At 42.8% G+C, this 17,328-nt stretch overlaps 1 protein-coding gene across 1 annotated transcript; it reads left to right on the top strand.

Annotated features, from left to right (window-relative positions):
• The first annotated feature begins 11,709 nt into the window (after positions 1-11,709).
• Positions 11,710-16,875, top strand: kcnk18.L (potassium channel, two pore domain subfamily K, member 18 L homeolog). Its single transcript, XM_041569990.1, has 3 exons — positions 11,710-12,137; positions 14,185-14,343; positions 15,439-16,875. The coding sequence occupies exons 1-3, from the start codon at positions 11,852-11,854 to the stop codon at positions 16,275-16,277; spliced, it is 1,284 nt and encodes a 427-aa protein (XP_041425924.1). The 5' UTR covers positions 11,710-11,851; the 3' UTR covers positions 16,278-16,875.
• The last annotated feature ends 453 nt before the right edge of the window (positions 16,876-17,328 follow it).

Raw genomic sequence — 17,328 nt, 5'->3', positions numbered from 1 at the left:
AAGATTATCAGGGCGATGAGGGACATCTAGTGGTGACAAAAATAAATCCCAAGTGCTCCGTGCAACTATGTGGGGGCTGCAGTTTGTACCCACAGTCTGGTAACTGAGGGGCTGGTTGATGTGTGTATGTATGAGCCAATAGAATTCACAGAGAATATTTGGTGGTCCCTTTGCCAGACCCACAAAGAACTCATTCTCCCTTCTGAAAATATATAAAATACTGTTTAGGGGTTTGGCTTTATAGTTTAATACTTTTACTAAAAATACAATAGGCCATGAAGCTTAATGCACCCACTGAAACCAACAGAGGCTCCATATGAACATTAGTAATAAGTTACTGTCTGTGTGTATATGATATGGGGGTGTCTATATATTATACAGTTACTGTGTGTATATGATATGGGGGTGTCTATATATTATACAGTTACTGTGTGTGTGTATATGATATGGGGGTGTCTATATATTATACAGTTACTGTCTGTGTGTATATGATATGGGGGTGTCTATATATTATACAGTTACTGTCTGTGTGTATATGATATGGGGGTGTCTATATATTATACAGTTACTGTCTGTGTGTATATGATATGGGGGTGTCTATATATTATACAGTTACTGTCTGTGTGTATATGATATGGGGGTGTCTATATATTATACAGTTACTGTCTGTGTGTATATGATATGGGGGTGTCTATATATTATACAGTTACTGTCTGTGTGTATATGATATGGGGGTGACACTGTGTCTATATATTATACAGTTACTGTCTGTGTGTATATGATATGGGGGTGTCTATATATTATACAGTTACTGTCTGTGTGTATATGATATGGGGGTGTCTATATATTATACAGTTACTGTCTGTGTGTATATGATATGGGGGTGACCCTCTGTTAATCAGATGCCGCCAGGTCTTATTAAGAGAGGTGCCAAACTAAGGGTTCTAGAAGAGCAAAGGGGAACGACGGTAAAGCAAAGTTTTTGGGCAAAAGGTCGCATTACAAGGCGTAGACAAAAAGCGTAGTCAATCAGGTTGGGTCGAGGCAGGCAGACTACAAGTGGAGGCAGGGGTCAAAACAGGTAATCAGATCACAGAGTTCAGAAGCTTTAAACAGCACAGAGGCACCAGGAACTCACAATGAGGAAACCTATAACGGGCAATGATCTACAGCCTGAATGCACCTTTTAAATCATTTGAATTTCGCGCCATTGCGAGCTGACGTAAACACGCCAGAGTCAATACAAATTCGCATACAAATTGCGAAAAAACACGCGCGCCCTAAGAGTATGGCCGTGTGGATGAACTGATTGTTACTGAAAGATTCCAACATGGAAAACAAGTGAAGGTTTATTTGACTCCAATGTTTCGGTTCCACACAGGTACCTCTCCCTGACGAAGGCTCCTGTGTATAATCGAAACGTTGAATTCAAATAAACCTTCACTTGTTTGACTTAGTTGGCGTGTTGCAATTGTCCTTTTTTTATTTATTTTTATGGACTGGCACCCAGGCTTTTGAGCCCTGCTTATGGATGTGCGTTCCTTTTGCTCTGTTTTTATATATATATATATTAGGGATACAACGAATCCAGGATTCGACATTTTTCAGCAGGATTCGGATTCGGCCGAATCCTTCTGCCCCGCCGAACCGAATCTGAATCTTAATTTGAATATGCAAATTATGGACGGGGAGGGAAATCATGTGACTTTTTGTCACAAAACAAGGAAGTAAAAAATGTTTTCCCCTTCCCACCCCTAATTTACATATGCAAATTAGGATTCAGATTCGGTTCGGTATTCGGCCGAATCTTTCGAGAAGGATTCGGGGGTTCGGCCGAATCCAGAATAGTGGATTCGGTGCATCCCTAATATATATATATATTAAAAGCTTCTGAGAATCATTTTTTGGCCATCAGCAGATGAGCGGATCAGCAGGGTGCAGCAGACGAGGCCTCTATCTCTCTCTAGACCTCCCAGAAGGAAGGCAGGGGATTCTTATCCAAGGGGGGCTCATTCTGTAGCAAATTAAAGCTAATTAGAGCCTGGGTTAGAGCCGCCCTATCAGGGGAAGGCAGTGGGACACCCAGACAGCTGTTATTTACCTTGACAGACCTCAGGCAAAGTAGTAACCTCCCTAATTATAACTCAGACAGGACAATGAGACTCAAATTGGCCATTCTTCCCTTAAAACAAAGGCCATATTAATTCTGTTTACTCACACATGGAAAATAAGCGGGTGGGTTTTTGTTTGCTTTGCACTGGCCGGGGCTATTGTGCTATTTCTCAGGCAGTTCTGTAGGAAGAGAAAAGCCCCCTCTGCACCGACCCTTCTCCCCTCCACAGACTCCCCGGTGTTCCTTTCAACCAGGAGGAATTTCTGCTGCAATTGCAACTCCTGCCTGTGCCCTAACTGTCCATCTGGGCTAAAGGGAATTGTTTCAACTGACATTTGTGTGAGGGGGACATGGAAGTGTATTTATTCTCTATGCAACAGTTAGACCACTTAACTTTCTTATTCCAGGGAAATTTGTTTGGGAATGTTTTTCAGAATCTTTCATCTTCCTACAGATCCTGAGGAGTTAATTTATCGGACAGGAAGGGGAATTGTGCAGCGAAGCCCAGTCCAGATGAGTTGTGCCCAGAACATTCCTGTCTATGAATGGGAGCTGCCATATTGATTCCCTTAGACAGTACAGTATGAGGGTATAGCTTATTGTGTGCCCAGAACATTCCTTCTCTGTATATTTGTATTTATACATATGGGAGGAGGAGGTGCCATATTGGTTCCCTTAGACCAGTGGTCCCCAACCAGTAGCTCGCGAGCAACATGTTGCTCTCCAACCCCTTGGATGTTGCTCTCAGGGTCCTAAAAGCAGGTGCTTATTTTTGAATTTCAAGCTTGAAAGCAAGTTTTAATTGCATAAAAACTAAGTATAGTGCCAAGTAGAGCCCCTTGTTGGCTGCCTGTCAACATAGGGGCTACCAAATAGCCAATCACAGCCCTTATTTGGCACCCCAAGGGACTTTTTCATGTTTGTGTTGCTCCCCAACTCTTTTTACATTTGAATGTGGCTCGCAGGTAAAAAAGGTTGGGGACCACTGCCTTAGACAGTACAGTATGAGGGTATAGCTTATTGTGTGCCCAGAACATTCCTTCTCTGTATATTTGTATTTATACATATGGAAGAAGGAGGTGCCATATTGATTCCCTTAGACAGTACAGTATGAGGGTATAGCTTATTGTGTGCCCAGAACATTCCTTCTCTGTATATTTGTATTTATACATATGGAAGGAGGAGGTGCCATATTGATTCCCTTAGACAGTACAGTATGAGGGTATAGCTTATTGTGTGCCCAGAACATTCCTTCTCTGTATATTTGTATTTATACATATGGGAGGAGGGGGTGCCATATTGATTCCCTTAGACAGTACAGTATGAGGGTATAGCTTATTGTGTGCCCAGAACATTCCTTCTCTGTATATTTGTATTTATACATATGGGAGGAGGAGGTGCCATATTGATTCCCTTAGACCAGGGATCCCCAACCAGTAGCTCGTGAGCAACATGTTGCTCTCCAACCCTTGGATGTTGCTCCCAGTGGCCCCAAATCAGGTGATTATTTTTGAATTCTAGGCTTGGAAGCAAGTTTTGTTTGTATAAAAACCAGGAGTATTGCTAAACAGAATCTCCTGTAGGCTGTAAATCCACACAGGGGCTGCCAAATGGCCAATCACAGCCCTTATTTGGCACATCAAGAACATTTTTCATGCTTGCGTTGCTCCCCAACTCCTTTTACTTCTGAATGTTGCTCACCAGTTAAAAAGGTTGGGGATCCCTGCCTTAGACAGTACAGTATGAGGGTATATCTTATTGTGTGCCCAGAACATTCCTTCTCTGTATATTTGTATTTATACATATGGAAGAAGGAGGTGCCATATTGATTCCCTTAGACAGTACAGTATGAAGGTATAGCTTATTGTGTGCCCAGAACATTCCTTCTTTGTATATTTGTATTTATACATATGGGAGGAGGAGGTGCCATATTGATTCCCTTAGACAGTACAGTATGAGGGTATATCTTATTGTGTGCCCAGAACATTCCTTCTCTGTATATTTGTATTTATACATATGGGAGGAGGAGGTGCCACATTGATTCCCTTAGACAGTACAGTATGAGGGTATAGCTTATTGTGTGCCCAGAACATTCCTTCTCTGTATATTTGTATTTATACATATGGGAGGAGGAGGTGCCATATTGATTCCCTTAGACAGTACAGTATGAGGGTATAACTTATTGTGTGCCCAGAACATTCCTTCTCTGTATATTTGTATTTATACATATGGGAGGAGGAGGTGCCATATTGATTCCCTTAGACAGTACAGTATGAGGGTATAGCTAATTGATCACACAGAATACATATCCTGTAGGCTAAATAACTTGCATTATCTGATTAAATCCCAAGGGCTGTTATATTATTATGGATTTAAAGAGAGAGCCCTCAGGCAATGTGTGACTAACAACTGAGATATTTAAATACCTTTATAACAGGTATAGATGTTGGAATAAAAAAAACAATGTATGTTTCATGTTGAATAAGGAAATGACTTGTGATATACAGATTTCTCTGTGTGAGTGACAGGTCCCCTTTAACCTGCCTCTATGTATTTGGAGTGTGGGAGGAGAGAAGAATAACTGGAGGAGAACTTCCAAACTGCTCGCAGGGTTCTGGCTGACAGATAGCTGAACTAACTGCCAATTCCTGATTCAAGATGATCTGTGTTCGCCCTCTAGTGGCAAAGTGGTAAACTGTCTCCTTTTGCCTCTGGATTCTGGAGCCGGGAGATTCATCTATAGGCAAACTGGAACTCCCAGAATCATGCAAAGGGGATGGTTTGTGTAACTTAGTGCTCTTTAGAGCTTTATAAGGAGAATATATTACATTGACTTTATTTCTACATCTTAAAATAGAAGTTCAATCACCCATAGAACTAAAACTGTCTGATTGGGAGGGGGGTGCTATAAATAACTTATTATTACTTTTAAAACATCTTGTTTTTCTTAATATTTTTCTTACTTTTAAAACATAACATTGTTTTTTTTACAATACAATCTAAGATTTAAAATCCATTTTAAAGGGGTTCTGCACCTTTAAATAAACTGTTAAGATGGCCATAGATGCAAAGATACTAACTATTCGCATACCTCCCAACTGTCCCTTTTTCGGAGGGACAGTCCCTCTTTTGACAGCTCAACCCGCAGTCCCTCATTTGTACTGGAAAGTCCCTCTTTTCTCTGCACTGAACAGCCAGAAAAAGAAACAAATTTCTCACTTAATTGGCTTTTAGCAGAGAGCCCAGAACAGCTAACAGGTGCAAATAAGATACTTTGTAACAATTTTGAGACACAAAAACACAGTTTAGATAAGGAGAAATATTTTCAAACTTTCATAACCTGCCAAATTTTTTAAAACAAACATGGTAATTAGGGGGTGTGACCACAGAAAGGGGTGTGGTCAAAAAATTGCTGCGCTACGTGCGGAAAAAAATTTTTGTCCCTCTTTTTACTTCCAAAATGTTGGGAGGTATGCCTTCAGATCAAATAAAGTAGTAAAAGAACAGATGAGCCGATCGTACGAAAGTTATGTCCGGCAAAAGCTCCTTCTGATATGGTCAGATCGGCAATACACGCAGAGATATTATCGGCAGCCGACAGAAATCTTTTAACCTGTCCAAACAATCGATCTCCGCGGGACGAAAAAAGTCGGGACTCTCCACACACGGTCCGAAAATCGTACGAATCCTCGATTCGTACAATCAGATCTTTGCGTCAATGGCCAGCTTTAGTATGATGTAGAGAGGGATATTCTGAGACCATTTGCAATTGGCTTTCATTTTTTAATATTTGTGGTTTTTGAGTTATTTAGCTTTTTATTCAGCAGCTCTCAATTTCAGCCATCTGGTTGCTAGGGCCCAAATTACTATAGCAACCATGCATTGATTTGAATAAGAGACTGGAATATGAATAGGAGAGGCCTGAATAGAAAGAGAAAGTAAATATAAAGCAGCAATAACAATGAATGTATAGCTTTACAGAGCATTTTGGAAGGGGTCAGTGACCCCCATTTGAACACTCAGAAGTCAGAAGAAGACAATTCTTTAAAAAAATACAAAAATTAAAAATTACAATTAGCCATTCTATAACATACTAAAAGTACCACCCCACTAAAGGAAACAAAACTCCCTTTTATTAATTTAAAATTTCATCCCCAGCACCCGCTATTGACTAGAACAGAAAATGCTTGACTGTGCCAGGGGCAGAAGGTAACGGGGTAAATGTGTGTTGGGATTATATTATTATTATTATTATGTTTCTCCTCTCTGAGTCCTCTCTGCATGATGGGTTGGGTGCCTCCTGGAATGCCCTTGCTCTTCTGGGATCTGGAAGGAGGGGGCGTCATCTCTGAGCCTGGCACAGTTCTCAAATTTTTGTCTAGGTCTCCATGAAATAGCTTGGGGTCATGAGATCTTTCTAGGAGGTCGTGGGGATGATGGGGTCCTCTCAATAGGTGCAGACAATACCCCCAATAGTGGCTGTTTCCTATCTCTGCAGGACACCATCCAACACCCAGTTACTGCCTCACTTTTGAGGTTAATTGTCCTCAATTTGGTGAGGAACCGGCAGAAAGACAATGATGACACCTAATGATCCTCTCCTAACTCCCCCCCCAAATATGGATAATTCCACAGTCCACTACATGAAACTACAAGTCCCACTATGATCCCCGGCCCCTGAGCCCCTTCATTGAGACCCTCAGCTTTCTCTCTTGTCTATGAGACTCTCATGAATGGAGAAGTAACCAAAAGTCAGAGGGAATCAATATCCATGAATAATTAAAGACAGAGGCTAAATGCAAAGGAAATGGGAGTCAGGAGGGCTGCCTGCCAGGTGGGAAAATGAAGCCAGAAGTGCATTTGGGTATTATCAGATCATTAATTCTGTATATGATGGACCAGAGAGGGAAGAGGCAGAGGATGGGGGGAGATGACCTGATGAGCAACGTTATAATGAGGGAATCTAGCAGAGGAAGGCTTTGGCTGAGATCTTTGTTGGTCATCCAATGAGAGATTTCCCAAATACTTGGGGTGAGAAAATCATTTTGTCCCTTCATAAGGCAGTTTGTTTTTGGAGGGTTTTACCTTAAGGCTGTCACAAGAAGGAACTTTGTGGTACCCCAATGTCTCAACTAGCGGGTGTTTCTTATCACATAACTGGTTCAGATCTGAATGAATTTTGTGAGTGTATTGTTTTGTTCTTCCTCAGTTTCTTATCTGTCTTTCACATAGATAGTATATAATTCTTCCATTTGTATTGTCAGATTCCTACAGAGCTCATGGACCAGAACAGAACAACCCTGGAGATACCAAAATATGCATTGCTTTGTGATAACACTGGGTATAACCCTGCTATAGTAATAGGGGTACCCAGGGTACAAATAAGCACTCACCCCAAATCTCCCCCTAAATGACCTTCAGGCTGGGCCCCCTTAGCTCATAACAAGGTTACATATATATAGAAACATTGGGGTGTCAACCTGCTATAGTTCCAGGGGTACCCAGGGCACAAATAAGCACTCACCCCAAATCTCCCCCCTAACTGACCTTCAGACTGGGCCCCGTTAGCTCATAACAAGGTTACAGATATATATAAACATTGGGGTGTCACCCTGCTATAGTTCCAGGGGTACCCAGGGCACAAATAAGCACTCACCCCAAATCTCCCCCCTAACTGACCTTCAGACTGGGCCCCGTTAGCTCATAACAAGGTTACAGATATATAGAAACATTGGGGTGTCACCCTGTTATAGTTCCAGGTTTTGGGGCCCACAGCTCTTGGGAGTGGGGTGCAGGAGTTGTATCTGTTGGGGCAGACTGAATTCCAGTTGGGGGAGATTTGGGTAAGGTGACTGTTGACTTTACAAGATAGTTCTAGGAGCACAGACTGAATAACATTAAAGGGCATGTAAAGGCAAAAAAATAAAATCCCATTTTTACTTTCTTTAATGAAAAATAAATCTATCTCCAATATACTTTAATTAAAAAATGTGAATCGTTTTTATAAGAAACCTGACTGTATGTAGTGAAATTCTCCCTTCATTTACTGCTGTGGATAGGAATTGTCAGACGGTCCCTAACTGCTCTGCAGGGAAACAATCATACTTATGAACAGCAGGGGGAGCCCCCGCCTTACTTCCCAGCCATGCAGAACTAAAGCTTGTCTTGTATTGATAATTTATGACGATCCCTAAGCAGCCCAGATCACACTGAGCATGTGCACAGTCTTGGTCTTGCAAAGATGTATAACAAAGTTACAAGATGGTGACCCCCTGTGGCCAACTTTGAAAGCATAAATCATCTGTTTGATTAGGCTTGTGGTGCAGTAAGTTCATGTTTATGTTTAGTATACAAAATACAGCATTTCTAGCCTTATTCTCTTTAGACTTTACTTGTTCTTTAAGTATGATTTTCTGATATTAATAATGACTGGACTGGACAAAGGCTCATGTACAAGTGGGGTTTTATGTGAAAAAGTGAGAGGAAGACCTGCATAAAAATACATCATTTAGTGGTAGTGCATTACCCCGATGGCCTCATCTCATTAGAGCAGAAATGTGTTTTTCAAGCTATTATTACATTCAATCACGGAACTTATGTCTCAGCATTAATGTGCTATTGACCAAAAACAACATGGCGGCTCTCCAGGAGTTGCTTTAGTAAGATAAGTGGCATTTAATGAGGTTTGAGTTCAGCCCATGTAGAATAACTGAAACCAAGAAGATGTCAAGATTTACACCGCTATGACCCCACCAAAAAGACAGAAGACACGATTCCACCAAAAATAACCTGATATTAGAGGTCTACATTGAAAGGTAGGTACCTTGGAGCACATCAGGAAGCCAAAAATGAAGATCCCTCCCTGACATTAGGATTCCATTAGATAAAAACAGATTAGGAGCCAATAAGGAAAGGCAAAGGCAAAACTGGGAACCTGAAATTCAGGCCGCTATAAATCAAAGAAAGAGAAGGCAGCAGGGAAACTATGGAGGGAACCAATAGAGAAATGTGAAATAGGAAACCTAAGATCAGTAGACTAAAAGGAAACAGCGATCAGGAACCCCTCAGGAAACAGAGATCAAGAACCCACCAGGAAACAGAGATCAGGAACCCATCAGGAAACAGAGATCAAGAACCCACCAGGAAACAGAGATCAGGATCCCACCTGGAAACAGAGATCAGGAACCCACCAGGAAACAGAGATCAGGAACCCACCAGGAAACAGAGATCAGGAACCCACCAGGAAACAGAGATCAAGAACCCACCAGGAAACAGAGATCAGGAACCCACCAGAAAAAGAGATCAGGAACACACCAGGAAACAGAGATCAGGATCCCACCAGGAAACAGAGATCAAGAACCCACAGAAAACAGAGACCAAGAACCCACCAGGAAACAGACACCAGGAACCCACCAGGAAACAGAGATCAGGAACCCATCAGGAAACAGAGATCAGGAACCCACAGGAAACAGAGATCAAGAACCCACCAGGAATCAGGAACCCACCAGGAAACAGAGATCAAGAACCCACCAGGAAACAGAGATCAAGAACCCACCAGTAACAGAGATCAGGAACCCACATAGATCAGGAACCCACCAGGAAACAGAGATCAAGAACCCACCAGGAAACAGAGATCAAGAACCCACCAGGGAAACAGAGATCAGGAACCCACCAGGAAACAGAGATCAAGAACCCACCAGGAAACAGAGATCAGGAACCCACCAGGAAACAGAGATCAAGAACCCACCAGGAAACAGAGATCAGGAGCCCACCAGGAAACAGAGATCAGGAACCCACCAGGAAACAGAGATCAAGAACCCACCAGGAAACAGAGATCAGGAGCCCTACATCAAACACATCAGGAAACTGAGAAAGTGTGCCAAGAGTCATTACAGACCTGATAAGGATCCAGTGAAACAGCGCCGTCTGGTGGTTGGAAGAAAGATTGTTTGAGCGCTTGACTTGGCTCTTCAATATGTTCAAAAGAACTCACAGGTCTAAAGAAAAGGCCGTAATTTCCCTTCTCCCTTGCTGTTACCTCTCTGGAACATTCATATTTAATATATTCTGGGATTTAACAGGTGCAGTCACTTTAGCTAAAGTGCAGGCATTTAAATGTGGAGTTTCTGGAAGTGGATCAGTCTCCCCTTGGGGCCTGTAAGCCATAGATATATATACAGTGTTATGTTCTTTACGTCTCAACATTCCGGGCAATTACCTACCCCTCCCCCCCCCCACAGGGCAAATGCATTTTGTCTGTGTTGGGACCGACTTGGGCGGGTAAAGTGTATTAACCTTGTTTATCAAGATAATAGGAAAGATATTATTATTATTATTATTATTCTATATATTGATGAATATAACAGAGCATTCTGTCCCAGTGGCTGCACAGATCCTATCTGATCCCCATTGTAAGCAGCAGTCCTGTCCTGCTTTATGGCAGCTGAGATTCTAGCTATCTGTATAACAGAATATTCTGTCCCAGTGGCTGCACAGATCCTATCTGATCCCCATTGTAAGCAGCAGTCCTGCCCTGCTTTATGGCAGCTGAGATTCTAGCTATCTGTATAACAGAACATTCTGTCCCAGTGGCTGCACAGATCCTATCTGATCCCCATTGTAAGCAGCAGTCCTGTCCTGCTTTATGGCAGCTGAGATTCTAGCTATCTGTATAACAGAACATTCTGTCCCAGTGGCTGCACAGATCCTATCTGATCCCCATTGTAAGCAGCAGTCCTGTCCTGCTTTATGGCAGCTGAGATTCTAGCTATCTGTATAACAGAACATTCTGTCCCAGTGGCTGCACAGATCCTATCTGATCCCCATTGTAAGCAGCAGTCCTGTCCTGCTTTATGGCAGCTGAGATTCTAGCTATCTGTATAACAGAACATTCTGTCCCAATGGCTGCACAGATCCTATCTGATCCCCATTGTAAGCAGCAGTCCTGTCCTGCTTTATGGCAGCTGAGATTCTAGCTATCTGTATAACAGAACATTCTGTCCCAGTGGCTGCACAGATCCTATCTGATCCCCATTGTAAGCAGCAGTCCTGTCCTGCTTTATGGCAGCTGAGATTCTAGCTATCTGTATAACAGAACATTGTGTCACAGTGGCTGCACAGATCCTATCTGATCCCCATTGTAAGCAGCAGTCCTGTCCTGCTTTATGGCAGCTGAGATTCTAGCTATCTGTATAACAGAACATTCTGTCCCAGTGGCTGCACAGATCCTATCTGATCCCCATTGTAAGCAACAGTCCTGTCCTGCTTTTTGGCAACTGAGATTCTAGCTATCTGTATAACAGTGCATTCATTCTTATATTTACCATTATAAATGGGAGCTGCCATACTATTTACTGAGAAGAGTACCAATTACATTTGAAGCAGAGTTAAGCATGAGTGTATTACTCAGCAAGAGAAGCTAATAAAGAGCATGAATTATGCAAGACTCAGTTATCCTTTAGAATGCCCCTTTAAACAGGGAGCTCCTATCCCAGGGTAAAATCTGGCAGTTGCTAAGAGCAGACAGTTTCATACATTATTCGCCTTTAAGTGTTGCTGGCAGGTTCTCATCGCCTCTCCACTGGGACGCTGTTGCTTGTGCCTCTTCATTGCATTACAAAGTCTATGGAAAGTGCAGCGTTAGGAGAATTGCATTAGAGCCGCACTCTCTTCTCTGTGGGAATGTCGATGGTTGGTGGTTGTTAACCCTGAGGGACGGGGCAGTTGCTTTTCTTCCTGATGAAGACAGAAGGTGATGAGCGGAGGGGAGACTTTCTCTCAAAGATCAAGACCTTTAACATGACCCAGGGACCCCCATCTCACCGGGGCAAATCCTGGAAATGCCTGCAGGCCTTCTGGATCTCCTTCCCCCATGTGTGCCTGGTTTGCTCCCTGGTGCTCTACAGCATCATTGGGGCTGTTATGTTTTGCTTCATTGAGGGCTCCAGAGAACAAGAGATTCCGCAGTTTGAGGAGTTTCTTGAGAAGCTTTGGATGATCGCACAAAACAGCTCTGCTGAAAATGGTAAGTTGGCAGCTCCCTCCCAAAGCATTTCCCTGTGTTGTTTTCTCTGTTCCCCAGAATCGCTGCGTTTATTAATTCTAGTGGCAACGCGTTTCATGCGGCTGCACATCCAGCACCAGCCATGGACCCAATGACAGAATGAATTCCCACTGGGATCTGCTCCAATGCTGCCATCTTCTGCGGCAAAACCTGCACCACCCCAGCCATGCATTAGTGAACTGCAACATAAAGCATCAGTTTGTTGGCCTAGGGTATTGACAGTTAGGTCCCAATTTCACCATTTTTTCATTATTAACATTTGAGCTGTTTCTTTGCCTTCCTAAGCTTTCTTAATTGAAACAGTGGGGATATTATGGGTGACCAACTGCACTGAAGCATTTCCCCTTGAGCAGAGTTCTCTCATGAAGACGATTGCTGCAAATATTGGCACCATTTGGTGTATTATGTGGTGGGTGTGGCACAACAGGTCCCCATGGTAGAGTATTGGGCACACAGCCTGGTTGCATTCTGTAGGTGGGTGTAGATGCCTGGGATACGGAAGATATAAATTATATACCATGATTCATATGGTCTGGTAGTTCCCTGAAGTAGAGGTGCTTGGGTTTTGGTTGGCATTCTGGGGGTATTTAATTGATGTTAATGAAATGATCTTAGGGATATCGGGGTGTCCTATGAGTCCCTTGAGTGTTCCTCTTATATTGGTTACTTCCTACTTTTGTTAATATCCAGCACGTTCCCCTCTATAATGAATATCTTTCTTTGCATTCAGTGGCGGAACAACCAGAGTGTGCGATTGCACCGGGGCCTGCACCCCCTCTGGGCCCATTGGAGCCTTGTGCCTGTCCAAATCCAGAACAGGGGGCCCGGTTGCACTTCCGGCACCAGAGGCCCCCTCAGTGCTAGTTATGTTACTGTTTGCATTTCAACCTTTTTTCTGCTTTTCTCTGTTTCTCCTTCCTCATTTCTACTTTATTTCCTTTCCCTCCCCCCTTTCTCTTTCAAAGGAGAACTAAACCTCTGTACCAAAAGCCCCCCTAAACTGCCTGCCAAACTGCCTCTCCCTCCCTCTCTGCGCATTAGTAAAAAAACAACCCCTTAAAAAAATCCGACCCTAAAATACAGAGCAGCGGAGCTCCAGGGCACCATCTTCCGGCGCTTCATATTTTTTTGGGGCTCAACACCAACACAAAGCCTGTGGGAGCCTGTGCGGTTAGGCCAATTTAGGAATCAGCTTCAACTGTGCATGCTCAAATTGGTGTTGAGCCCCGAAAGAATACGAAGCGGTGGAAGATGGTGCCCTCGAGCCCCGCTGCACGTACAGGGGGGTAGTTCTCCTTTAATATTTCCCATCTTCTTTTCCCTTCTCTCCCCTCTCTGCCTCACTCTTCATCATTCCATTCCCTCTTACTCTCAACCTTGAAATTACTGCCAGGCCAAGGTGGTATCTCCAGTGTCCCCCCAGGGTCAATAGCCACGACATATGAAAAGAGGCAGCACAAGTGCATTGGTGTTTATCACAACCATGGGAGAAGTGCAAGGAGCATGTTTGGAGGCAAATATCTTTAATGAATATCATTTTTATATGCAGTCGTAGAGAAAGGTATCTCTGAACTGAAAAAAGATCTACCAGATTCCCAAGGACTAGGCAGGTGGCGTCACCAGTACAACACCACTCTCTGAGCCTCTTCTGGGTAGCCAACTTCAAGTCCTTAAGCACCCTCCTTACTAAATATCAAGCAGAACGATGGGTAAGTGTGTGGTACCTGAAATAGATGGTTTAGGTGCTCCTCAAATCTAGGCATGTTTTGCCTTCACTGTGTTATTATCTTTGAAACACACAAAGAGTGGCACTGTGACAAACTATTTGAAAACAAAACTTTCCATATTATTGGTTCCTTGGAGGTTCTATGATCTTTCCCTTATAGAAGTACTTTACTCCTTTGTGTAGATCTAGGAAAGTTGTCTTGTGGCCCATTTTGTATAGACATGTCTACCATCTAAACATCCCCTATTTCTCTTTCTTTTCTCTGCCCATTGATAATCTTAGTGACCGCATTAGAAAATGGATCGGCCCCTGTGATATTTAAAGAACTGGCAAGAGAGGCCATCATAACGGATGTCCAAGGGGAATGGCTGCAGAAACCTGAGGAGCAGTGGAGCTTCATGAGCTCTTTGTTCTTCTGCTGTACTGTATTTACCACTGTGGGTAAGTGATCAACACTGGCAGCCACTATCAGTGGGTTAGTGTTTAAGGCTGGTAAATAAGAAGTGAAAAGCATACCCCAGGCTAATCCAGTCAGAAGGTCCTACAGTGGAACAGTAAAAGCAAACCTGTCGAGCCAGTTTTTGGTTGTAGATCTGGTGAAAACTTTGACCAATAAGCCATGTAGCGATCTAGGACAGGTTTGTTTTTTTACATGTAATGACCTGGTTATTTGGCAGACAACATACTTGTGTAGAAGATTAGAACAAAAGCAGTATATCATATAAAGAAGAGTTTGGAGGACGACATCCAAGCTAAGGACTTCTAAGAGGCCAGCCCTGACCTAGGTAATAAGTCTGTGTGTTTAAGGTCCAGCTGATGAAGATTTATCAGTTCTTACTCTTACTTATCAACAGTTCTTACTTATCTACAGCCTGGTCATAGGGTTTGAAGGTCCACCTATAGATTGAGGAGGTGTGTATCCTGTGAGCCAGGAAGTCAAGTTCTAGAAGCTGAGGAATTAGGTCATAAAACCTGAACTGTGCCATGTTGGCTAAGAAAAATGGCCATAGAACCTGAACTGTATTATGTGGACTTATGTGAAAGTTGAATGATACTCAACACCTGTGTGACTGAATCACCATTCCATTGACTGATTAACTTTATGCTTCAGTTTGGGCCACTAAGCTTTAAGGTGGCCATACATGGTCAGATTTGCTCATTTGGTGAGGTTACCAAACAAGTGGATCTAAGCCCCACTTGGTGACCCACACACTGAGCCAAATTGAGCGGATCCAATAATTGGCCCTAGGGTCAATCCAATTGGGCTGATGTACTCGGTGGGGCCTTTGCAAATGGATATCGGCCCACTTTTCAGATAGATATCTGTAGGGCTGGACCCCCCCCACATGGCTAAATAAGTTGCCAAATTGGTCCAGAGGGACAAAGTTAGCTATCTATGACCACCATAAGTTGCCATTTATGGTTTGGTCAATCAGTCAGTGTAAACTTGACTTTACTTGTACAACAATGTTATTTTTATTGCAGGCATTTCCATGTATAATTAATCAATCGGTTCTTCTTTCTTCCTTGTCACAGGGTACGGCCATATATGTCCAGTCACCATGTATGGGAAGCTTGCCTGCATGGTGTATGCTACAGTAGGTATACCCCTTATGCTCTTACTGCTGGCTGATCTGGGGGATATATTGGCCAGACTCTTATCAGGGATATACAAACATGCTGTCTTGTCCTGTAACAATTTATGCCACAAGCCAAAGCCAATCAAATTGTCCTCACTTCAGAAAGAGCATTCTGGGAAGTCAAGTTTGCTAAAAACTATGGACAGCAGAGTATCAATGAAGGAACCATTAAATATTACTGAGGTGATAAAGACCCAAGCCTCAGTGAAGAGAAAGTACCTACAGATGCGTAACATAGACATTTTTGAGCTGATCATTGTGAAGGAGAATCAGACTGTACTGCCCCTAAAAAGTGGCCTTCAACAAAAGTCCGTCTCCTGCCCAGATCTGGATTTATGTCCCCCCAGTGACTTCGCCATGCAAAACTTTGACAAGATTGGAGAAGGACTTGACCAGCTGGATGTCCCAATTATATTAATTGTCTTAGTGATGGTGGCTTATATCATGTGTGGGGCCTTCATTCTTCCCTTGTGGGAAGTTGAATGGACAACCATAGATGCATTTTACTTCTGTTTCGTTACTCTCACTACCATTGGCTTTGGGGATATTATGCCCAAACACCCAAATTATTTCTTGCTACTTTCTGCATATACCGTGGTGGGCATGGTGATTGTGTGCATGGCATTTAAACTAGGACAGAATCGTTTGGTGAGCTTCTACAAGCAATGCATCTTGTGCATCAGTGGGGGGAACATAAAAAAGTACTCCAGGAACAATGAAGACTCCAGAGCATGAAATGTCATAAACATTATTCGTCTCTACGGTGGGGTCAGAAAGAGAGTCCATGTCCGCATGCATTGCATATAACTCAAGCCCCGGAACAGGGATAGACATACTTTTTCTCTTTGTGATAGACTTGCACGGGGACAAGCATGGTCACCACATCAGTGGGTCTGAGCAAAATTTGCCAAGGGATGTGCTAAATGAAGCACTTTTGATCCATATCCCACGGGGTCCCAAACAGGGTGAATGCGTGGCCAATGGCTGCTCCTCCATTGTCTGGCTAAGGGCCAACCACATGTCAATCAATGGGGAGAATTGGAGAACAAAATCATCTTTTTGGGGTCATATATCATCTTTTTACACAAAGGGAAAAATCATCCACTCATACTTCCATTTGTGAAAAGATTCTGATAATACGTTGGGATAGGATCATTATTATTATAATTTTTCTTCATTTAGCATGGATGTATTATTTGGCACATACTCTGAAAATATAGCGTGTGTCATTTTGGCACAATAAACCACAAGGGAGATTAATTTGCATTGCATTGTATTTGTAATCAGACAGACATTGGCAGCCAAGTTGGGCAATCTTGTTAAATTGGCAGTCTACTAGCAAATTTATGGACCCAACTTGCCTCCCCTAGTGATAGCTGATAACCATAGGGAAGGGCATGGGTAGAGCAAGGGGCACTATAACTTGGAAAACTGATTATCAACAACTGATAAACCTTTATACCGAATCCTAATCAGATTATTTCAGGTGCCTCATTCATAAAGGCAAAGGATTAAATCAGGGTCCATATCCCCTGCAGCGGAATTCATGTTTTAGCTGTGTATCATCATTCACTGATTAATGCAATATGGAAATTCATGTGAGTATTGAATGTAAATTCTACTGGGACAGAAATGCATGTGAGTAACTAAATGTTCTCTATTCAGTAAGGAGGATATGTTGCCTCTATATAAATTAAACATATGCAGAGCTATCAATAGTGGGTCCAATAGAAGGGCCTGTCTACACACTGAGTTGGGCCCTAAAGAGCAGCAGTTGTAGGTAGTG

This window comes from Xenopus laevis, chromosome 7L, assembly GCF_017654675.1.
Source record: "Xenopus laevis strain J_2021 chromosome 7L, Xenopus_laevis_v10.1, whole genome shotgun sequence".
Lineage (NCBI taxonomy): Eukaryota > Metazoa > Chordata > Amphibia > Anura > Pipidae > Xenopus > Xenopus laevis.
Note: the sequence above shows the minus strand (reverse complement) of the source record. Positions and strands in the feature narration are given on the sequence as shown.